The 24,766-nt window shown below is 40.2% G+C and overlaps 1 protein-coding gene across 4 annotated transcripts; it reads right to left on the reverse strand.

Moving 5' to 3' along the window:
• Positions 1–43: 43 nt before the first annotated feature.
• prickle3 (prickle homolog 3) lies at positions 44–22,908 on the reverse strand. 4 transcript variants are annotated; one of them, XM_005930680.3, is made up of 11 exons: positions 22,598–22,908; positions 14,187–14,266; positions 6,826–7,009; positions 6,536–6,649; positions 5,835–5,972; positions 5,384–5,587; positions 4,114–4,300; positions 3,029–3,370; positions 2,632–2,937; positions 2,137–2,529; positions 44–2,045 (listed from the first exon to the last, which is right to left on the reverse strand). In XM_005930680.3, exons 1-11 carry the CDS (start codon positions 22,637–22,639, stop codon positions 1,585–1,587), a joined length of 2,451 nt encoding a protein of 816 aa, XP_005930742.1. In that variant the 5' UTR covers positions 22,640–22,908; the 3' UTR covers positions 44–1,584. The 4 variants fall into 4 exon arrangements, with proteins under 4 accessions (XP_005930742.1, XP_005930741.1, XP_042080247.1 ...); XM_005930679.3 differs by having other exon boundaries at positions 14,187–14,269; positions 22,598–22,906; XM_042224313.1 differs by having other exon boundaries at positions 10,323–14,269; positions 22,598–22,905.
• Positions 22,909–24,766: the final 1,858 nt, after the last annotated feature.

Here is a 24,766-nt window from a genome sequence, read left to right on the forward strand (position 1 = left end):
CAGTTCCTGCTGTTCAAAGGTCGGTGCTGAGACTGTACACACATTTAGGCAAACAAGTTAAACAAATTTACTCATATATGCAGCATACAGTCAGAGAAACACAAGGGTGTTACAGACTCTTGCTTTTGCCCCAAATAAAACCAGCAACAACAGTGACCTACACCAAGCATAGAAAAATAAATGACACTCCAATGACGAGTGAGCACAGACTTTAAGAACGTTTACAGATTTTGCAGCGTTTCATTTGAACTATACAAAAAAAAAGATAAGCGACCTCCAAAAACTCACACAAATTACACTTTTGATTTTCAAAGTCTGAAACAACCACAGTTTGCTGAAGTCATTAAACGTCACCTCCAAACTACTGGGCTATTCAGTGTAAGTATAACTGTAGTATTTTACAGCCACATACAGATTGCACATAAGAGCACAGGAAAGTGGTTACAGTAAGTCAGACATAAAAATATATTCTTTTTACAAAATGTGCTGGAGCCAGTTTAACAGATATTTTTGCCTGGTCTGCAGTCTTTGTCCCATCTTAACTTTGCTCTTAAGTCAGTTGGATATAACTTAGATGCAGCCTCCAGGAGTGAGAGGGCTCAGGAGACAGACACCCTCTCTACATTTGTAATTAAGGCTGAACTGGTTAATCCAGAACCATACATCAGGACTTCCCTCAGGGACTTTACATGAGCATTACCATTTCTTCTTCACTCCCCTCATGTTTATAAGCCATTGTCGCATGTCATTAACTTTTAACCGCGCTCTCTTTGTGTTTTCTATTGTTTTTTTTGGTCTTCACCTCTCTACAACCCTCTTTTTCCTCTTCTCTTTCATCTCACACCTCAAACTGGTTGCACCACACAACTGCTCCACCCTGATCCTGGTTATGATTTCTTCCTCCTCGCTGTTGTCAAGTGCCTGCTCATATGGGAACCTTGGACTCACTCTAATATTGTGGGTTGTTCAAAACAGAAAACACAGCGAGTTGATGGTTGCATCCTGAGCTTGACTTGTGTGTTGTATTTAAAGTAATCATCCTTTGTATCTTCCATTTTTTCCGGAAGAGAAAACGCTTTCTGCAGTTAGCTGTGCAGTTTGAGATGGCCCCTCAGCTTTATACATCAGCCCGACTTTAATTTACACTGTATCATTTAGGCACATTTAAACAACAGTGAGAGCTTGTCTGTAAAACTGGCCCCAGGTTACATGTGTTACTGTGTGTTATGGTAGTGTTTAAAAGTTCAGTTCAAACAAGTATGAGCAAACTTACAAAGGTGTGTAACAAATAATGACTCCACATTGCTCCATTCATCACTGCCTGCATGACTCATTCACCTCAAAATGAGGCGTCAACGGGAGGCAGTGACTTCTCTCAGGTTTATTTTGCTTCCCTTTGCTAAGTCAGGAACTTTGGCTGTGGTTCACCCTTGGATAAGTCTAAACATGTCATCTGGATCTGACATTACATCGCTGTCACAAAGCCGATAAACATCAGAATGATGATGGTCATTCGTTTTTTCTTGTGCACCATAATCTAAAAAAATAACATGCTGTGTTTTTAACGTGGTTAGCTGTTTGTGGTTAGGAAATAGCACAGTTTTTATCTTTGTCCTTTGCACCCAGGCTGTGAGCTCTTCTCCGCCTTATGCTGCCCCTCAGGCCAAAGTCCCTCTGCCCCTCCTTCCCCTCCTCTCCGCCTACGTCTTTGCCCTCCTCGGGTGGCTGCTTTCGAAGTTGCGGGGGTAGAGGAATGGGCTGTCCCAGGAAGTAGCCCTCTTCCTCTGAGTCTGAGGATGAAGAGCAGGTAGAACAGCAGTCTTCGTGTTTGTATTGTCCTGGATGGAGAGTCAGAGAAGAGCCACTGGAGCCGCCTCGGCTGTCTCTGTCTTTCTCGCCTCTCCAGTCCAGGGAGTCCAACCTGGGCCTGTCGGATTGCGAGCGTCGAGATCGCCTCTCTGACCCCTGGTGTAGATCAGGGTCTGAAGGGATGCGGGAACGACCCCAACCTCGCCTTAAATGGCGTTGCTGGTACGAGGATCCATCTGGAATAAAAAGAATGAGTAACTATGAGAAACACACACAAAAGAAAACTTCATTTGAATGAGTTAATATTCAAAGTGCCTGAAGACATACCCAGCAGATCCATGTGTGGGGGGACGCCTTTCTTCAGATGTAACCTGCTTCCGAAACCTCCCTCCCCCTCATCTTCATCCTCCTGGTTTTCCTCACCCTCTTGCAGCCCCTCCTTATTCTCATCTTCATCCTCATCCTCGTCCATAGAGTAGCTGCTGCTGATTGGCTCTCTGAAGCTGACTCTGGCTGTGTTGCTGCGAGTCAGCGGGGGTGGAGAGTCACAGGGTCTGTCCTCTGGTTGCTGGAGTTTTGGTGAAGGTGAATCCCGGGGGAACAAGTCACGAGACTTCACGGGCAGGGGAGGTGGGAGGACCGAGGGGTTGTCCAGAGGAAGAGGAGGCGAGTCAGGTGAAATGAGTTTGTTCACATGAGAGTTCTTTTGAGGAGGATTTGCTGAAGAGAGAAAAATAGAAGACATATTGTAGTTAAGAGACAATGAAAAAAGGGTTATAAGAAGCATATAATAGTCATGCCAGTATCAGTGGTTTCTGATACCTTGCATAACTTTATTTGTCTTTTCCACCCAAGTCCTACAGTCAATTTCAGTAGAGGTTCCTCTTGAATTAAGACCACTTAGTCCAGTACTTCCATTTAGCTCTCCTTCGGGCTGGGAACTACTGCCTGGAAGTTTGATAGCACAGTTCCCTGGAAGTAAACTGTAATGTGGAATGTCACTGGGCCAAGAAGGACCTAAGCCATTCCCTAAATGAATGTGTGGAAGAGGTGAGTACGAGCCTCTTTGACGAGGATGATGACTGGGTGAAGGAACTCCATTCTGAACTGGAGCTGTGCAGTGGACACCTGAGAGAAGCAGAGAAAATAAATGTGTTACAATAAGCACAAAAACATAATCCATGTGAACTCACTGCACAACAGCTCCACCGTTATTCACCTCTGGTTTCCACTGCAGTATGAATGCAGTCTTTTGCAGGAGCTATAATGGGGTCGATGCCCTCTAGTGGCTGCAGTGGAGAACCACACTGTAGCTTGTGGTGTTTCTCTGCTGTCCCATACTGTCTGTTATGGTGAGGCGATCTAGTCTGCAGAGCAGAGTCGCAGGAATCCGAGTTATTGGGGTCTTCTCCCAGAGAGCAGGACCTGGAACAGAAAATAAGGCCCCTGCGAGGGAGGAAGGGACGCCCCAGGAGAGGTAGCTGACAGCGGGCGCAGCAGAAACACGAGTCCACAGCGTGCCAGTGCTGACCGTCGTATGTCATCTGACCCTGGTCGATACCTGAGGAAATATTTGTGTGTCAGCTGTGGAATTTTAAAATCAATCTTTATTACCTCAGAACACATTTAAAAGCAATGCATAACACTTTATACTATTGGTCAGTAGTTACTTGTTAGAACTCTGACATTAGTGATGCGAGTGATGTGCCCTTAGAGAACAAATATGGTGTATTACAGGCTTCTTTGTAAGAATATACCATCATCAGAATAACTGCTTACGGGATACATGTAAAAGTTTGCTTAAAGTATCACGACGTGTCTTTGCTTCATCACAGCTAACACCTTTCTCACTCAGCACTACATCCTACATGAAAAAGACAAAGGGTCTCTTTAGCATGCAGGAGATCACATTACAATGATGCAGAGCTGTTATTAAAATGATTCACAATTTAAAAAAGGCAGACATCATCTTCATGCTCTCAGGCAAGTATTGCAAACTAATCCAGATCCAGATTTTTTTAATTAATTCATGCATGCTGATTTTTTAATTTTCAGGCATGGTGGAGGTGTGCAGTCTCTAGCTGCTCTTCTTGATATATTAGTAAATTATTATAAGTCCTTTTGTAGGCTCTGATGATGAATAACAACATGCTAAAACTATGCAATATTAGAAAATAGTGACGTCAAAAAGATGGAATGATTAAAGACAAATAAACACTTACATTGCTGGTATATACAAATTAGGCTGGTAATGTGAAAACATGGCTTCACTAAAAACTTAATTCATTAAACTTAGTTCAGTACCTATGTGTTCTCCACAGGTATCACAGTACTCTGCGTACAGCGACTCGTAGCAGGAGCAGCAGTACGGTCGACTCTCTCTCATGATGTAACGCTGGCCGCCCAGAGCAGCCTCACATTCAAAACAGCAGAAGTGCTTCATGTGCCAATATCTTCCTTCAGCCTCCGTACACTCATCTGCTAGAATAATCTAGGTTTAAAAGAAAGTGAGAGACAGAGAGGTAATTTCACAGGTACAGAAGTAAGTAAACTTTAGAAGACTGAAGAACTAGGTTAACAAAACAGAGTACAAAATATCCAATCAGTGCCGTTCTGTTTGTAGGCTTAGCCACTCCCTGGGTCTAACCGCCAGTTGTAGGTCAGTTGTGGTAGATCCATTTGTCAACTATCTCAACTAATCCCTTAAGTCACAGCGATGAGCTATTCAAAACCAGAAGACACCAACAGAAAATTCTACAAATAGCATGCACTGATTCTGGGAAACGCTAGAATACAACAATAGCCAATCTGGGAATGGCTACATGAGAAAGGAAAGATATTCGAACTGGATATTCTGAAGTCATGCACACTTATGGCCCTTATTATTTAATGACAAATGAAGCAGACATAATATCTGAAGCTTCCCAGTTATACTAATAGCCTCCCAAGTGCATTTAGAGACTTGACATTTTTTATTTGTGTTGGAGAACAATGCCACCTGTGACTAATTGACTAATGCCCTCACTATGAAAATTCAGTCACTGCTAACTCTAACTAACTCACTAATGTTTCACCCATTCACGTCATGTTTTATGACGTTATGCTGACTTGCTGGCTCATTCTCATTCAGCTGCCTGGGGATGGACTCAAACTCCACCATCTTGGGCTGCAGCTGTTACTGTAGCTCTTGTTCTCCTTTATAGATTCGCTGCTAGCTAGCGGGCCACTCTAACCAGAAGTAGCAGCAGGTGGTGCACCGACACTGAGCTCACGCAGGCTTTGGACACGAACAAAGACTATCATCACCAACTTCTCTCCAGGATGATAGAGCTGGCGTGTGGCCGTGGAGAGGCAGTTATTGTTTGTTAAAGTAAGTCTACTCTTCCTTGTACACCTCATATATATAATTCTTTAAAAACACAAGTGTGCACACTCCCCCTTTTGCATGCACTCATGTATACAAATAAAATACATTACTGTGGGAAACATTTAAAAACATTTAATACTGTTATTGCTGAGATTTTATATTAAAACAAAACAAAAAAAAGCAAGAAGATTTTGGGGAGACAGTCACCTCATCGCAGGCCTGGCAGCGGGGCTTAAGCCTTTCAGCATGGTGCCGACCGCAGTATATCTGTCCATCCTGGTAGAAGTAGATCAGATCGACCAGCAGTTCGCTGCAGGAGGCACACTGGAAACACTGAGGATGCCAACAGCTGCCGTGTCCTGCCCGACTCGCAAACACGGCTATATCACCCCCGCAGATCTGTCTGCCACACTGGAAAAATAGATGGGTGTGGGGTGGTGCAGAGGGAAGCAAGTTAGGTGGTATATCCTTTGACAAAATGGTAAATGCTCCAGGTTGCACAGCAATTTACTTCCACAGCCCTGTAATCATGTGGCCTGTATCTACTTGCACCTACACTGACTTCATTCTACATGACTTGGACGTGCTCTTTTTATGCATTCATATGTGAGGTTTATAACTTTATGTCAGCCTCAACAGGAAAAAAAAAAATCTCTACCTGCTGGCAGATTGCTCCAGTCATAGTTACTGGGAAAAGTCTTACAACGCCCCGGCCCAGGTTTTCTCTTTTTCTCTGCTGACTGAACAGACGCAGCTCCTTTTTCTCCTCCTCGTCCAGAGAATTACAGTACTGGGGCTGAAAAAGACACAGAAACTCACATCAGCATTCAAACAACTAGACCTAAAGTATGTATGTATGAAGACTGTCATTAACAATTTATCTGTCAATTATTTTAATGACAGTAAAGTGTAAAACTCTCATCCCAAACCAAAAGATAGCAAGTAAGAGTCTGCGTTATCCATGTCCCCTGTATTTATTTTCAAGAAATATATTTCTCTGTTAAAGCTGACATTCATGTGTTGCAGCTGTGAAACCTTTTCATTCTTTTCTTTAATATATTTGTTGTATAATTGAAGCAGAAAGGACCATTATTAAGGATTAACAGACTATTTTATTGTAAAACTGGCTTTAAAAATGAGTATAGGAAGAGATTAAAATATAATTTATTTTTTCCAAAAGTTGTGAATTTCCTCTTTACCTACCAATCACCCAAAAAAGAAAAATTAAAAGAAAGAAGCTTAATAAAAAGAAAAAAGGCTGGTTGTTGATTTTCTTTGTTGCTTTTTTAAACTAAAAAAGGCACGTCACCCCTACATTCAAGTCTAAAGCATCCAAAGTCAGAGTCGCAGAGATGTTACCTCACTGTCGTGGGCTGGAAGCTGGTGCAGCAGCTGTTTGATTCGGTATCTCTCTCCTGGACTGTTCACATAAGGCACCCTGTCCTCTGGTAAGCAGCTAAAATATTGGTAAACCTGAATGACAAGACAATTATGCTCATATAGAGAATATAAACACCCACTTATCCAAATATAGAGCAATTTAATTTACAACCAGTCTATGCACGAACATGTCCAAGTAAATGAGCATCACGTAGGCCTGCACAGCATTAATTTATGTCTCGACTTCTCTTGTGCACCCTGATTGTTACCTGTTCAGGCTTGAGCCCAGGTGGAACCCATGCATACTCCTCGGAGGCGCAGCCCGAGTCGTCATCAGAGATGGAGTGTCTCTGGAAGTCAGATACTAGCTTTGTCATCATCTTTTCCAGCTGCCCTGGCACCGGGCGCACAGCATGCTCTTCTCGTACACACTTGCAGTGCACACAAATCTTCCTGTGGAGACAGAGGAGTTCCCGAGGCAAAACTGAACTAATGTCAAAAATCTTTGTAAACACAACTCCAAGCGTTCTCCTGGATCTTCGAGTGGCCAGGTGTAAAATACAAAGTTTTTAACCTGATTTCAGATGTATCCGTAAGATTTTTTTCACTGTGACCATTAAAACATATTAAACATTTAATTAAGCCAGACTTTTATTAGGATTAGGCCACATTAATGCAGACACTTCCACTGTGCATAACCATATTATTTATGAACACACGCTGCGTTGGAAACATTACGTCACAAACCGGCCCACACACTCTGCGAGACTCCCTGCCGTCACAAATTACTAATACAGCAGTTGTCACAATCTGATTAGGGGCTACGCAATCTACAGATCACTATCTCAGACCAGTTCATGCCCTCATTACACCAAGATCTTACAGGATCTGCATCAGCACCAGCACATCCAGAGTATTTTTCTACCAAACAAGCAGGAAATCAGGTCATTGGCATAAGCTTAGCTGTCAATCCGGGGCAGTTAGGACTGGGAGGTGAAGACGGGAGCAATAATCTCCCTCAGCCTCGTATTACAACCTATCTTGTCCTCAGACTGTTACAATCAATCTGGTGGTGGGTGTGCCTGTGTGTGGGACCAGTAGAGTCAGAATAAAGTGCCCTGGGCTAACAGTGAGGCGTGGGTGTCACGTTTTTTGTTGTTGTTTTCTGGAGATTGAACAATATGTCCATAAGCAGCATGCATTGCATGTGTACATCTCTGTTGCGATTGCATAACAGTCTGCCAGCTGGCACTTGTGGCTCAAGTTCACAAGGCACAAAGCTGCTTTATATCAGCGCCCAACCCCCACACGACCAAAAAGCCCGCACACACCATCACACAACTGCTTGTAAAACGCATGAGCACTCCACCTCTAATCAATTGCCTCATAAAAATCATCCAGGTGACAGCCAGTAATCACTGCATGTCTTTACCCAACACAAGGTAATTCTTGAATAGTTGACAAAACAGAGATGAGAAGTACTTCTATGGGATTCCAGTTCCTTTTCTCAGGCCCAGAACTGCACATTCAGTATATGCAGCTGTCTTGCATTGGCATGTTCTATGCACATGGCTGCCAAGCAGTTAGCACCAATATAAATAAGTATAAACACAGCAAGAGAGCTTAAGCTAAGCTACAGTGGCACAAATCTGTTTCCCAGCTGTATTTATGTGGATTCCTATGCAAATAAAAGGTTAGGGGAATGAAGATGCTCAGCAGGTGACCTGGCACTATGGGACACAGATGGTAGATTCTCCACCCTCTCACCCCACCAGTACCACCAGCAGTCTGCGCACCACGAAAGCATTAGCAAGTGCTTTAATTACAAGCAGGTGCCAACTCTCACATGCAACCTACAGTTACCGAGACAAGAGCCAATTTGGAAGTATGTGGGGTATAAAGGTATTACAGGAAAATCTCAAATTATGCCTCTCTGTGCAAATGCCTCTGCAGGTATTTCACCAAATTAGGGTCCCTGTTTGAACAGATGCACATGCCAAATTATTGACGTTAGCTTCATAGCATAAGTGCCTAAGTCATTTTTTTGTGTTTTGTGTTTCAGACGGACAGGATGATGCAGCAGTGGTAGGGGAGTAAAGTTAGGCAAAAATCTCAATTTGACCAAAAAATGACTTAGGCACTTATGCTATGAAGCTAACGATATGCTACACTTTGATAAAACACGTTCTGTCTGATATTAGCCCTGTTTTGTCTTTTATTTACACACATTGTCACAGATCATTGAAATATCCATTTGTTTACATTTATAAACTAATTTAAAGGGTGATTTTTTTTAGCAAGATTTCTGTTCTGGTGGATGAAACTGTATGAATTAAATCAAGAACAGGCTACAGAAATGTGATAGTAGTGTCTAGTAGTGCCTTTCGTCTTTTATACAAAGATGGGGTACACGCACATGTTCCAAATGCCCTGTAAATATACAACCATAAATATAAAGGCAGTAACCCCAGTATATGGTTATCTGCAGTTATCGTACAGAAACTCAGGAAGCTTTTCTAAAACATTCCCATTTTATGGCTCTTTTGCAAGTAGCTGTTTGATCATGACTTTAGAAACACACAAACAGGTGCTGAGCCTCGTCCTGTTCTATTACTTGATTCACAAGCCTCTGATGTAACACATCTGCGCTCTGTCCCCTCTGGATATGTGCAGCGCCACGTTGAGCACTGATGAGTCAAAAATTCTACCAAGAACAACCAAAAGAGACAACATCCAGTCAAAAATACTTGCCTGACATTTTTAGAGCAGGTTCTGCTGAGAGTTGCAATGGTCTCTGTCGCCTGCTATTTTGCAAATGGCAAAAAGCACTGAGGGTTTTTGATTGGGTTACATATCGTGAGTGGTGCCTTACTTAACAGAAGTCTGCCGCTTAAATGAATTTTAAGATTGATTCAATGATACCACTTAAACTGGTTAAAAATCCTGGTGATTTAAAAAAAAAAAAAAAAAAAATGTAGTGCTGTGCCCAAACTTTTTAAATGCAAGAAAAATGCAGCATTAATCCAAGTGCAACTACTGCATGCAAACAAGAAACACACCACTCAACAGTTTGTAACAAAAGAAGCCAATGTGCAGTTTTTTAGTGGGTTTTTCTTACATGTGTAAGAAAAAGTTAGTTTGTTTTTATTAAGACATGGCAGATGACGCTTTCACACTCTGCCTCTAAAGTTGCTTTAGCCAGCCAAATCACAATCACCGATACGTCCGGTAAAACTGATTCTGTTATTGTTAATGGTGTATCTTTTGTTTGTATTACTGGCTATAGCAACTGAATAATACTAAATGAATTTAATAGTCTGACTGAAAACATACAGATAAGAAGTGTGTGTTTTTCCACCGACAGAATGATTAAATGGAAAGATAAAAAAAACGAAACTAATGATTTACAATTTCTTCCCTTTGGTTACTGGGCTAGCCAGTAAAACTTCACCCTGCACTATCACTGATTTCTAAGTCTTTAAATAAAGCCGCCCTTCTATTATGTTACCATGTCCTCAAAAGGTAATGCGCGATATATAATAAGCCAGTTGTGTACAAGGAGGGATTGAGTAACAGCAGTATCAGTACATGACCTCATATTGCACACTATACAGATAATTTTACAAAGTGTACAAAACAACATAAAGTTGTTAGCCTAAGGAACAATAATCATCTAAAAGCATTTTCCTTCACATCTCCCAACTTAATTATTATTTGAGTTTCTTTTCTGTCTAATCCTAACAGTAAAATCTGGTTTCTTCATTACCTGTTGTAACCATGACAAATTAGTCCGGCTTGGCCTGTTGATGGAGTCCCATGCAGACTTGTTCTGTTCTTGCATCCAGTAGGTTCCTACTGCCTTGCCGTCTGTCTGTCAGTGAGAGCAGGATATTCTTTGGCAGGTCCTTTCCATCTGATAATTTCTCTGTCTGAGCAGCTCTTTTCAATGTCCCCCTATAGCCCCCACTCCCACGCTCCTCCGCCCCGATAGTAGGCGCAAACAAAAGGCTCTGAACGGAACCATACACTACACAAAATGCAAACACAGATCTCAAAGTACACACAAGCCCTGTGACTTTTAAATCTGCCCACAAAGATAAGCTAAAGTGCACATGCCATGAACGTTTCAATTAAGCCTCTCAATTTACTCACGCTGCCTTTGAAGATATGAAACATCAAGTGACAATCACGATGCATAAAGTCACTGCGTCTTTCCTCCCCTGACCAGACTGCTGTAACTGATTCATAACAGATGGACTATCTGTAGCTTGTATGCAGTTATTAATCATAAGCGGAGCAGATTTTGATCCTGTGAGCAATGCTGTGCTGTAGAGTGGAGTATTTATAATGTTATGTGATCAAGATGGCCATGCATGAGTACAAAGTGTCTCTAGTGATATATCAAACCGACAGCATGGCTCATGGTCTCTGTGAAGTCACGACACATCTCCGAAGTCATAGCGGCTCATCCGACTTTGGTGAAGATGAATGATGAATGAATACCAGGAAAAACATGATTGCTCAAAAAGACGCAGCGTGATTACAATCTTTTAATAGAATGATCTGTTTTCTCTTTTTTTTCAGGATCAGCATCCGAGTCATCAGAGGTGCTTCAACAAACAGTAGATTATCCCTTTAGTCTACTGACAACAAATCAATCTGCAGCTATTTTTGACCTCACTGTTGCTTCTTAAATCTAAACACTTGGTGCTCATAATATAGTCCAGAGATTATGTTTTCATTTTGATGGTTACACAGACAAAGAAATGAAAACAAAAATTTACTTTACTACTGCTTCACCTGTTTCTTTTGCACTTTAATGGCAATATGATTGATCAGGAAGATAATCAGAAGACTAATCAATACTGACAAATTTGCCCCACTACAACTAACTTCAAGCAGCCTATCTAGGAAATTATCGTTAACTAAAATAAATAGAAAAAAAACATGTGTGGAAAAACACATTTTATTAAACTGAAAAACAATACCCCATCAGCCTTTTACGGCTGAGAGGTACGATTTGTCAACGTGTTTGTATTTTTGTATTATATTATTTTTTAGTACTTAACAACAATCCAAAAAGTAACAACCATATCATAATAACAAACGTAAAGTAAAACTGAACATTTTTGAAGATAAAAACAATGAAATGAAATGAGGAAACCTCCTGGAAACTAACTTAAAACAGTTGTAAACAAAAAGATAAAAACTGGTGAAAAAATAAATAATTCTAATCCAGACTGTGAGTGAACCTATAAATCAGCATATATTATTAAAACTGGTGAGGGGTCTAGTATAGCAGCCATATGATAACTCTTTAAAATGCTGCTGCTGGTGTGATAATCTATACCTGCAGCAGGGAACTGTGAACTCTCCACAGATCTGGTTCTAAGAAGCAGATGGGCCTCCTCCCATAACTCCCTGCCACTAATTAGTGACAGAGTAATTGCCGCATGGCCACCCAGACTAATAGCAATGGCGACTTTGAACACTTCTGAAGCGTGTTGGGGACCTGTGGGTCAAAAGTAACTCAATTCACTTGCTGCTGGGCAGCGGAAGCACCATCTGCCCCCACCTCAGTTTAAGCTGTGCCTGATAAAGCTCAGGATGAAGATGGATCACTTCCCTCTCACCGAGCATCAGCAGCTGAGCCTGTGGTCACTTGGAAGATCTTCTCCATCAGCAAAGGTGTGAGTTTAAATTGGTTATTTAGACAGATGCAATTAGTGCCAGACTCCGAGGTCTTAAAATCTGACCCCTATAAATCTCAATCATTTAATCACTTTCATGTTTTCAGTCTTCTGGATCGCCTAAGACTTACAACGTCTAAACAAGACATTTATCCTTGTCAGCTCACCCAATGTCATTTCGGATCTGCCCATCAGCCAAACGAGTAATGAAAAAACGTAAACAATGAACTACAGCATTTTGTTAATGCTACACAGATTAAATGCACTGTAAACAGATCAACGTGCATGGTAGAGTGCGGCACACATGTTTCAGATTCCGTGCTAACTTCTAAGCTTTTGTCTTGACCCGAATAGAGAGAAAACTGAAAAAGGAAAAAGATAAAATTACAGGCTTTTGGCTTTATGAAGTACACATTCCTGCCTTTTGTTTTACTCTCTCATCACGAGGCCAGTTTGTCTCAACCATGTAGTACACATTAGGGGTTATAAATGAAGCCTTCATTATCAGGAATAAATCTTGTGTGTCAGTGTCAAACCCTGTGATCATCCTCAAGAGTTTCTGGGTCTGTAAGCACCAAACACAGCACAATGTAGTTGAATCACCTAGTTTCCTTCTAAGTGACTCATTCTTTAATCTTTAACTTCTGAAATAATGTGAACAACAAGCAGTAACCCTTAGCTTTGTAGTATTTGTCGAGCTGGAGCAGCCTCTGTTTTTATTCCATACATTAAAGCGTAATGAAACACAGAAGTCCCATCTGAAAAAGGAAAAGTGCACTGAAAAGCAGAAACTGGAGAGACAGAGGGGGGTTTGAAGTGGTTGAGAGGGTTGCTATCACAGCAGTAAGGCCTAATCTTATTAGCAAGATTGACAGGATTAGACTAACCAGAGACCCCACCAGCTGGATATACACTCAAGGACTAAAAGAGAGAGGACAAGGAAAGACGGGCTCAAAAGAAAGCACACAAAAACAGACCTGACAGAGGAGGTTGAATTGTTCATCAGGAGGGACTTTGGTAGTGTTTAACAACTCTGAACAAATAAGTAAAAGAGGTATACAGCAGTTTAAAAAGTACGAATAAGACAAATTAAACCCTCTGAACACAATGTGGACATGGTATGAAAACATTTATCCCCAATTTTCGGGGGGATAAGAAAAATTTAACTCGCCATTTATTTAATTTAAGTATTTTTTGCCCATTAAAAAAACATTCAACTTAAGACTCATTCCAAGCAATTATATAAAAAACAAATTAAGGTGCAATATAGGGCAGTGCAGGGCTTTGTATCTACCACTGCTGTGATATAATGAGCAGTCATGGTCATGTAGCTTTCCGTTGCCCTTCAGGTCCACCCATCTGTAGTTCAGCCATAACGTTACACTTTTCCTGCTCATACATGCTTGGAACGATCTTGTCACTGAAGTGGATGTGCAACGGGATATAATAGCGTGGCTCAAGCACGTTCATCATATGTTTAAGCCGCTTGTTTTGCACAACGGAATACGGCCTCATGCCAGCAGCTATAAACACCCCAATAGCTTTTGTAATAGCTTTAGCCCGGTGGGATCGGGCAGCAAAGGGTTGCTAAAATGCCGCAAACTCCTCTGCTCCTCCACTTGGACCACTAGCGCTGACCATGACTATCACTTGACAAACTGACCACGCACACCACACACATACTTTTTTTTCTTTTTAATGCATACATGTTTTTTGTTTGCAAAACAATTAAATAGCTAAGGGGTCATGTTTCTATAAATCACGTTTCCAGCTAAAGTGGCATAAAAAAAATAAAAAAAACAGCCATAAAATCATTGCTTTTATACTTTGTTTTGCTTCTGAAGTCCAGCAGGGCAAAATGACTCTACGGTATGAAACAAACATTTCCTGCAAAGCTCACAGGCACCGCTGTCAGTGTTTAAGAGTCCTACAGTTCATACCTCCAGCCATGGACACGGAAGCCGGGGCACTGGTCTCCGCAGCGCATACAGGGTTGGCCTCTGTCTGGATCCTCTTCCTCCTGCTGAATAAAAACACAAATCACTTTAGCTCACGTAATTTCTGACTGGAACATGATTCAATTGTGCCTTTTGGCAAAAGTAACAAAAGAATAAGGATATAGAGTGTTTGCTAGACATGAAGGAAAAGCATCAACGCCGGAGTGAGCTAACGAGTCCACCTAAGCCTCAAGCAGAATGTGCTTAAATTCAATCACTTCAGCCTTTAGTTTAGCATGTTTGTGGGGGGAGCGTGGGCTGTCATTACTCGTCTTAACCAGTTTATTAATAACCCCCATCCTATTATACCAAAACCTTACCGAATACTGCAAGCTTGGAGTGGCAGAGATAGACATAATATCCATGTGTTATGTCAGTGCAGATAAAGCAGCAAACAAAACGGCCAGGTATAAAAATGGTTTGGGCACTATGAATTAGGGGTGAGTTTCAAGACTGCTTTTTATATTAACGAGAAATCCCTAAAATGGACAGTTTTTATTTTCAAAGTTTAGGTGAAAATGTTGATTTTGCTATGGCTGTGGCTGTCTATGTATCATGTCAGGTAAATGAGCCATAAACCAGACCTTTCAACCATGTTTGTAGAAGTTATTTCAGACTAACTAGCAGATACTGATGTGTGTGTTGCCCTTGAATAGCCTATGTTCTATTCTAGTTAACATTAGCTGATAGCTTAGCACGCCACCCTTTCACCAAAATATAGTCATTTCTGACTCAAAGAAACCAACATGGCAGCAGCCAAAGTGTTAATGCGGAGGTTTTGAAATGTTTGGTCAAAAAAATCACTGGGTCACATCCTACTGGCTACATTTATACCATCTATGACTTACATGTTAATACTTCCAACTTAAAAGCAATAAAAAGCAGGTTTAGAGCCTGGTTAAAGAACTGTCTTGGGCTCTGTGGATTCAGCTTGCTAAATGAGCTTGCTTCCTTTACCCAACAACTGCATTCTACCCACTCGCCTAAATATGGTCACTATTCTCCAGCCCATCTATCTTTTATATACAGTCAGTGATGTGTACTTAACACTGTATTTGTACTAACACTGTACTTAAGGCACATAAACCTAACATCACTGATAGTTTGAGTAGATACTGTGTGCTCCGGTATGCCATGCCTGTACATAATAAAGTATTCTTATAGCTGTTTGTGTTTTTAATCAATGCAGCAGTGGGTGTTTAATTTTCTAGGTTACAAAATACACACACAACGGTAAGTGATACCCATAATTTGGCATAACGATCCCCTTACAAAACCTGTTTACTTGAGCTCAGCTCAGCCACACAGTTTCATATTAAACTCAACAGTGAGTTCAAGCAAAGCTCTTTGTTTTGCAGAAATATATGGAGGAATACATGACAGGTAGTTAAATCCCAAATATTCCTCCTGCCAAATATGCTGACTGAGCATTGCTGAAGGCAACTCCGCAGCTTAGCACTAAATCAGCCGCTTCATATCTCAGTTCTATTGCTGCAGCTTTACTGCATACACAAAGCTCTTTTTAGAGATGGGAGGAAGGAAGCAGACACAGGATGAGAGCTGCACCCTTTCCCTCTCAGTATAGTTACTCTGTCTCTACCTTTTTTTCTCTAGTCCTTTAATATACACAACCTCTATCTTATTTGAGAAGAACTTACTGTTGACAGAGGGGAAAGCTTACAGTTCTTCCCAGGTTGGTAAACAAAAAGGAAGCTACTTAAGTGTTTTTCCCTCTGCTGAGATTCTTACTTTTTTTGGCCACAACTGGTTTGAAATTCTACATAAAAACAAACAAACAAACAAACACCACCACTGAGTTTAACAAGCGAAGTAATAAAATGCAGATATGTGATACAACACGGTACCTGTGCGTACCTGTTCACCTGTCTTTATTTTTCAGGCCACACTAACCACATAATCATTGTTATTCACGTTAAGCCTGTTTTCCCAAGCTGAGATATTTATGAGCCATCTCAGAAACTGCAGCACATTACTTTGACTAGTAATCAGGATACTTCGCTTATCTAACAGACATCTGAGGGCTGAAAGTATATTATTAGTGGAGTAAGAACCCACAGAGGCTTAAACTAAAAAAAAAAGTTGCTTCAATTTTAAAAAATTAGGTGGTTTGAGGAGTTATGTAGCTGTTTTTAGGGTTGATATATTGAGGTATTTTCACTAATGACAGCACAGAGCTTCGTGGGAACTAGTTAATCCAGAACTACTGTATGAGTTATAATTTGCATGCCTTTTTTAAAGCTTTGCCATTTAAAAAGAACACGATGACACACACTGGGATCAGTTTTACTCCACGCTGCCTTGCTAATTTGGCTTGGACTGCTGTTAGCAAAGCCAGGTATGAAAAGTGACAAGACGGGTTAAATGAAGCGTTCAGATGATTTCTGGGTGACTGAACCTTTCAGTTGTTATTTCCTTTGGAAGGAACGGCTGAGATGTCGCACTGACAAAGTGACAGACCGAGCCCTGGAGGCACAAACTAAAAAAAAAAAAGGTCTGTACATCTAACACAGCCCTGCATATTGCATTTATTAAGGTTTCAGCGAATGAAAGTGAATAGCTGCAGGATAAAAATGCTTTTGGAAATTGTAGCTGACCTGATATGATTACACTTCAGGATACTACAGGGTGTTACTGCTTTTCAATTCAAAGAGATAAGAAATTAAATGACACTTTATATGTTTATGCTTTCGCTGTAATTTCTCTCCATTCAGACACCCTTTTGATATTTTAAGCAAAGCAGAAATTGATTAACAAAGTTTCTTGTGCCAGTGCACAAAAAAAAAACTGCTTAGCTGGCCAATTTTAAGAAGTGACATCAACATCACAGAGGAATAGAAAACAGATTTAAAAATGTTTTCTTGCTCCTTACTGGATTTCACTTTTCGTAAGAGAAACCAGTGAAACCGATGCTTGACGTTTGTTGCACTTGTCTGAAGGTGTAACACAAGTAATTTGACAAACATTATAGTCTCTCAGCCCCAATAACAACAGACATGGAGAGCCAACACTACAAAGTTGGACAGAGATTTTGTACTCTAAGTCTACGTAACTTTCAAGAACAATGCAGATGTGAATGAAACCCATAGTCTGTTTACTGGGCAGCACTGGGTGACTGGTTGCAAAAACAGGTGCAGTTGCATGAATGTGTATAAAAAAGTGTGCCTCTCCAACTTTGATCTGTGACCTCAGTAAACACTTTTCCGATGACCTTATGTCTTAAATAGTCAGTTTTAAGTCTTACTGAGAAATTGTGGGAAAAAAAAAAACAACGACAACAAAACGATTAACCAGAATATGCTTTAGGAAGGGTCTGACTTATGATTGAAGAGTTGCTATCCTATATCGTCGTGCCCAGTTTAATAACACTAAAAAAAATGGTTAAGTCGCTCAGCTCCATAACCTGCTAATGGATGATACTAAGGTGATTACATCCTCCAATCAGTTTATGGATTGTTTATATAAAGCCACAGAGTGTGAACATGTGTCTCTTTTTGTTTATAAACAAAATATTTGGGGGTTTTATTTTATCAAAAGTTTTGATAACCCGCCCCATCTCTTAGTTATGCTGCTATAGGTTGCTGGGAGACGTTCCATGAACCAATGAACATTTCTTCTTCTCTCTCAACTTTTCAAATTTTCATGTCATGAACGTTTGTCTTCTTTCTCCTATAGTTTATTTTTTGTCCTTGTCTCTCTACACACTCTTTCCTTTCTTCTATTTCAACTTACTCCCCAATCAGTTGTGGCAGAACGAGTCTCCAGGAGGGCACAGCAATCTGCCACAACTAATTGCAGATTGCTTGATTCAAACACTCACATGCTTTGTGAGTGTTTGAATCAAGACCCATTACACATAATTTACACTTTATTGAGACTTGGGATGTTGACACGACTGTTTGTGAACTGCCTTCACAAAGTTCTGTAATACACACGTTATACCATTTGGAACTTTCTTTTTTCATTCAAACAAATAAAAACAAAAACTTACAATTTTAACTAATACAAATTAGGTGATCATATCCACTCTGGAAACTAACTGAAACATATCAAAGTGGCCACCCTAGGCAGTGAAATTTATCAACTGATTTACTGGAACTATACAAAACAGATTAGAGGGTCAACATTAAAGCATAACTATTCACTCACTTAAGGGCAGGCAGTAACTAAGAGCTAAGCATTGCCTCAATGGTGACGTAATAAAGAAAGAAGGATTAGGAATCCTGAGAAAAGCTTAAAATTACCTAAAAATGAGCCAAAAGGAGAACATGGAATCATATCCAAACATGCATTCAACCATGTCAGTAGGGTTAAAATTAGCCATGCCATTAGCCATGGTTGCAAATTCAAACTAAATTAAAAGACGAAAAAAGCACCAACATCTTATTGGATACCCCAACAGTTAAATGAAGCAGGTAATAGCATTTATTGCAGTTTGACAGTTTTATCCCACAGCCTTGAATACGCCTCTGTCAGTTCTATATTGTCTTATCAAGGCTACACAGACCTGAAGGTTTTGTGTGTGTTTTCTTTCAGGCTTCCACCACAGATAAAGTGTCAAGTTTGCATCCTGACAAAGAGGTTTTCCTTTTGTCTTGTGAGTGAAGGATGTGATGGGAGTGGTGATAGGAAGTTTCTTCTAAACCGAGTGTGGGTAAAGTAAATAATACATTCACAAGTCCAGGGGGGTGCGGATCATGTGTTCACACTTTGAGCGGCGTCAAGACTTTTCATATCAGGTCCTTTGTTTTCACTAAGTAGGTATAAAGTTTAATCACGTGGCATGTAACCAGGTAATGGACAAACTGAAAGACTGCCAGCTTTGTTATCTGGCATCAGCATGCAACAGCACTGGCTAACCAGGGGTTACATGCAATAATTTAAAGGAAAGGATAAATAATACATCTGAATGATATCATGTGGCCCATACTGAGGCTGAGTGAGGTAGTGGAAAAAAAATGGCTCCCCACATAAGAGAGAATCACTAAGTGTTGGTTTTGGACCTCAACGCTGAGGTGTTGGATGGATTAAGCATTAACAGGAAAGGTCACAGGTTGGGGGCCTTTGTGGTCTTAGCACGCTAAGTGGACGCTCCTCTCTTCAAACATTCTACATTTTCAGTGTCCAACATAACACCTTCCCACATTGGTCCCCGGGGACCTGCGGATCTGAGTTTTAATTGAATGAATATACTTATAGTTGTAAATGTGAGTGAGTGTGTAAGTCCTGCAGCACCATTGTCACTTTTCTGCTACGTTTACAGAATTTTCCGCACTATAAGGCACACTTAAAATCCTTTAATGTTCTTTAAAAAAAATCGACAATGCGCCTTATAATCCGGTGTGCCTTATATATGAATTCTGGTTGTGCTTGCCGACCTCGAACTGATTTTATGTGGTACACGGGGCTCAAAATTCTGTCAAAAAAATGTTCTAGTATGACTTTGGTAAGCTACGAAGCCACACCGCTTGATGGATTGTCTGAGCATTACGGCTACCGTAGTCAGGAGCCTCGTGGAGTAATCTGGGTCCAAAACTCCGTCCCCTTCAGGTCCCAAAGTCAAACGAACACCACAGCATCACTGAGAGGTAAAAACTGGCTAAATTATTTCATCTTCAATAAAATGATCAGTGTTGCTGCTCTACCAGGTGTAACAATTAAGTTTAACATCCAGGCATCCATGAAAACAGAATTTCTTAAATTTAATGGAGTTAGAAGTTAGCAGGAAGTTAGCTCGCTAGTTTCCACCTAGCGAGCTAACCACCTGTCTACCTGTGACAGTAACAAACCCCGCTTTCCTTTCCTCTTACATTTACTTTAATTATAAACTTTTAGCAAATCAAGGCATTGCTTCACAAGTACAACTATAATTGGTGAAAACACAGTCACTGGCCAGAACAGGCCACTGAAATTGCCCGACATACTATTTTACTTGGCCCAAGCTGGGTTATGTTGAACCCTGATTTTGCAGTCACAGTAGAAAAAGCACATGTGTTACTAATACCATGAATTAAGTGACTGCACCAAGACTCAAACCAAGGCAGCTAAAGGGATTTCTAGTTGTGACACTTCCCCTTTTCCCTCTGTTATGTTTCAATATTTTTTAGTAAAATGAAATTCAGCTATAGCCACATCTACATCTTTATTGCTAGAAAAAGTAGGCAAGTTCAGTACACATTATCTTATGACAGCAGCTTCTCAGATCCCAAATAATTGTAGCATAAGAAAGCATACAGTCAAATTTGTCAAGCTGTCATTTGGGAAGGAGTTGAGAGCACAATTAAATTGGTTATATCTTAGCAGATAAAATTGCAGATTCATTATATCAATAATTGGGAAAGTAAGAGATCGCCATCTTGAGTAGGGTTTTTTTTCTTTACATATTTACATCTACTTGAGAGCCATATGGGGAAATATTTGAATCTAATGAGGCTAATCTATCACTTCAGCACTTGAGTGCTTCAGTAAATATATTATTTGAGACACTGTGGCAAGGAAATCATGAGTTTCAAATCATTGTTCAGGGCCTTGTTTACTTACTGTGTACATAGTCTCTATTCTCAAATCATGTACACTAATTAAATTTGTAATCCAGCCTAAATCAAAAGGCTTTTGTTCAAATATGTTTTCAAAGCTGCACTGTGGGAGAGCAAAGTCTACAGTCTATGGCTTATTTATCACATTTCAATGTCGATTACACGACATTTACGCAGAAGATTTCTTGAAGAATATTTACAAGAAAAACAACAGAACATAAATTAAGATGTCTGTGTAGTGCTGTTAAATTACATGACAATTTATGACTAAAATGTATTTCAATTGCCAAGAAAAGGAAGGCGTTTAATTTTCCATCAATTTTCTTAACCGCTTAACCAGCTCAATGTCGTAAAGGCTGCTAACCCAGCTGAAACAGGTTGGGAATGGGGTATGCCTCGATCCATCAGAGGGTTAAATCAACCAATTTAGAATTACCAGTTAACCCAGAGGAAACCCATGCCACTAAAGGGGGAATATGAATAACCATTTAACCACATTTAATTAAACTGCAGATCATTTCTAATCTCACATCCTGGCATGAATTACAAAGCCAGTTCATCCCTACTGAGCCTCACATAGGTCTAAAAATTGTTTAAGTTAGACGATAAGGATTTTTCATGGCTTAACGGGTCTTTGGGCCAGTGACTAACTGCATAACCATGACTGGTCTGCATGTAGTTAAAGAAAAGTCTTTGATACCTTATTTAACAGAAGTATGTCTTCCTCTGTTATTTGTAGTCATTTTGCAAACAAACTGTACTTTAGTAAGAGTAAACTGAACTCCTTTTTGAAAAACAGTTAAAAATAATTATATTGGGCTGGCTGGTTGTCCTTTAGTGGAAGACCAAAATCTCTTTGGTCACCAACACTGTTTCCTGTAGATGCAGGAAAAACCCCAAAGATATATACATAGGTGTTTAACACTGGTGCTGTAAGATGAGTTAAACCTCACTTTTCTAATGCTGGTGTAATGAGAGTGTTGCATTAAATATTCATGATATTCATTAATTCTTAAGGACTGTTATTACATGCACAGGTAGGAACAGGTGTGTGCTTTGTGTTACGATGGAGTATTTATACAAATTAACATGAAATACTTTTTTTTTTACCCTGAAAGTCATTCAGTCAATCAGACAGGCACCTATTCTATGTTAATTTCAATGTATAGGTTAGTTATAATAGTAGCTGGATCTACAGTCACTGAACTCAGCTGGACGTTGACGTAGTCCAGGTGAGATGCGGAGCCAGATGTTCCATGTCAAAACAGACGTAGGTGTTCTCTCGTCACTAAACTCCTGACTATTTAGGCTGCTTTATAAAGCAGCGTTCCAACCACAACATAATTGAATACACAGCATGAAAGCTTGACAAAGGTAATAAACACGTCCAGGTAACAGCTACCCCATCCTAACCTGCACAGGTACAAAGATGACGCACATTCACCATTCTGACTACACCTGAGGCACTCGACATGATCCAAGAAACAAAGAATGTGGGACTCTGTGGCAGATAGAGGATTCTATTTTTTGTTGTCCTATTTCGAGCGTAGGAAAAAAAATGTTGGAGGGAAACAAAAGCCAGGTGAAGGTGGGACGAAGTTCCGCTTGGGCTGCTTTCTGCGTTGGATTTCAATGTACTAAAAGTTCATTTCACGCCTGCTTTTACAATGAAAATGCTTCGGAAGCTTTAAATCACTCCAAACTCTACGTTGTGCTGAAAGATGATGATATTCAAAATGACCTTGAAAGTTATTAAGGTATAAATGTACGGGAAAAACAAAAAATAAAATAGGCACCTACCGAGCGGTTGGACCGTCGCTTTTTAGATCCGCGCAGGAACATGATGTTGGCTGGACGTTAAAAGCAGTTTTCCGGTGAAGAAGCAGAGCAAAGCAACGGCGAGCGACAAAAACTGTAAGTAACACGCTTGGTGTAAACTACATGCCGTTTCTTGCAGACTACCCCCGGATTCTTCTTTCCGTCTTTGCTAACTAACTAAGGAAGGAGTTTTGGCATTCGAACTGATAAACTAGCTTAAGTGTAAAATACAACCTCCGGCGGAGACTTCAAAATAAAAGAGGTACTGAAGTATATTCTTCTCGATTCTTGAGCAGAGTCAAAAATTTAAGCAACGTTAACAAATAAACTTTAACTAAATATTCATTAACATTTTTACTTATTCAATTTATCACTTTGAAACCCATTGTTCAATCAAATTGATGCCGTGCCTTTTTTTATTTTGACTGTGTGGACACGGATCTGCCGCAACCCGTAACCTTGGTGAACATCCAACTTTACCTGTCCTGCTCAACAGACACTAGCCGACTGTCCCAAAGTTTTGGCCCGTACTTCACCTTGGCTACAAGGAAGTTGACATGGATATATGCAAAGTTTTGTAAAGTCTACCAAGACATTTTGTTTTATAAAATACGCACATTCAGAGCACAAGAGAAGTCAGCCACGTTGGCTTTAGCTTCAAATTAAATATTCCTAATGGGGCGACAAAATATGCACACAGATGGGGTTAGGGTGGGGGGTTAATATTACTCTCGAGTTCCAGTGGGAAATAGTTTGATAACATCCATCATGACCCCAAACAACGGATTATCATTCCACTGCAGGTCTTTAAAATAACACGGGTCATAAATGGTTATTGCAATTCGAAGGCAGCAGCATCAAAGCTCAAAACAAAGTAGGAAAGGATTTACATAAACACACTGTAATCTCAGAACGAAGAGTAGGGGCAGCATGTACAAACTGCAAAAATAATAATATTTAGGGGAGAGAGAAAAAAACTCAGACGAGATTACAGATCACAGATGTTTGCTGTACAAGGTCATTCAGATCCGGGCAGGAATTGTGTCAAATCATAGTAATTTCCGATCGTATCTGAATATTGCCCTGCTGATAAGGGGCGCCAGCATAACTTTGTTGATATTAGATGGTTTTACACTTTCGTAGTGGCTTATAAGGAAAAACAGTTCACAATAGAAGAGTTGCAGACTGCTTCCATCTAGTGGCAGTGAAATATAAAACAGTTTAGAGTACAAATACACAGTATCTAAAATGTAGTTATGGTAAAAAGAAAGTGGATCCTCCTCCTCGTTCAAGATTTTACATTTCATGTCCTAATGAAAAGAATCTGGTCCTTTGTAGGTCTTAAAATTAAATGAATACAAGACAAGCAGCCCATCAATTTTGATGGGTTGATCTCTGATGACCTTTCCTTGATTGCCAACAGTTTGAAAAGAGTTATAAGACCATTTCAAAACAATTTGAAATATATCATTCCGAAGTGAAAACTATTATTTACAAGTGGAAAATATTCAAGACAATTGCCAATCTTTCCAGGAGTGGATGCCCAACTAATACATCTCAGACTCAGTTAGTCTCAGTTAAATGTTGAAGTTCATGACAGTGCAATTAGGAAAAAGATTTATAAATGTTGCTTGTTTGGAAGGGTTGCAGGGAGAAAGCCTCTTCTGTCAAAAAAAAAAAAAAAAAAAAAAAAAAATGACAGGATGACTTAGATTTGCAAAGTTGCAGCTGAACAAACCACATGACCTCTGGAAGTCCTTTGAACAGATGTGTCCAGAGTGGAGATGTTTGGCCATAACACACAGTGCCACAATATGCAAAAAGTAAGCACGGCACAAAATCATTTGAACACAAACACCTCATACCAATTGCGCTGTAGAAGTGTTGATTTGAGCTGGTCTAGATCAGGTTGTTGGCTACAAAACCTGGATACATTAGAGTCAATGACTTGACTATGAACTCTGCTGTATAAGTAATATCTAGAGTTAAATTTGAGGCCATCTGTCCAACAGCTAAGGCTTTGCTCAAATTAGGTCATGCAACAGAAAAATTGCCTGAAGTACACCAGCAAATCTACAAAAGAATAGAAAAGAATGAAGGTGTCGCAATGGCCCAGTAAAAGTCCTGACGTCAACCTGACTGAAATGCTGT

The sequence above is a fragment of the Haplochromis burtoni genome, unplaced genomic scaffold (genome assembly GCF_018398535.1).
Source record: "Haplochromis burtoni strain Fernald_Lab_line unplaced genomic scaffold, NCSU_Asbu1 Contig_134, whole genome shotgun sequence".
Taxonomy (NCBI): Eukaryota; Metazoa; Chordata; class Actinopteri; order Cichliformes; family Cichlidae; genus Haplochromis; species Haplochromis burtoni.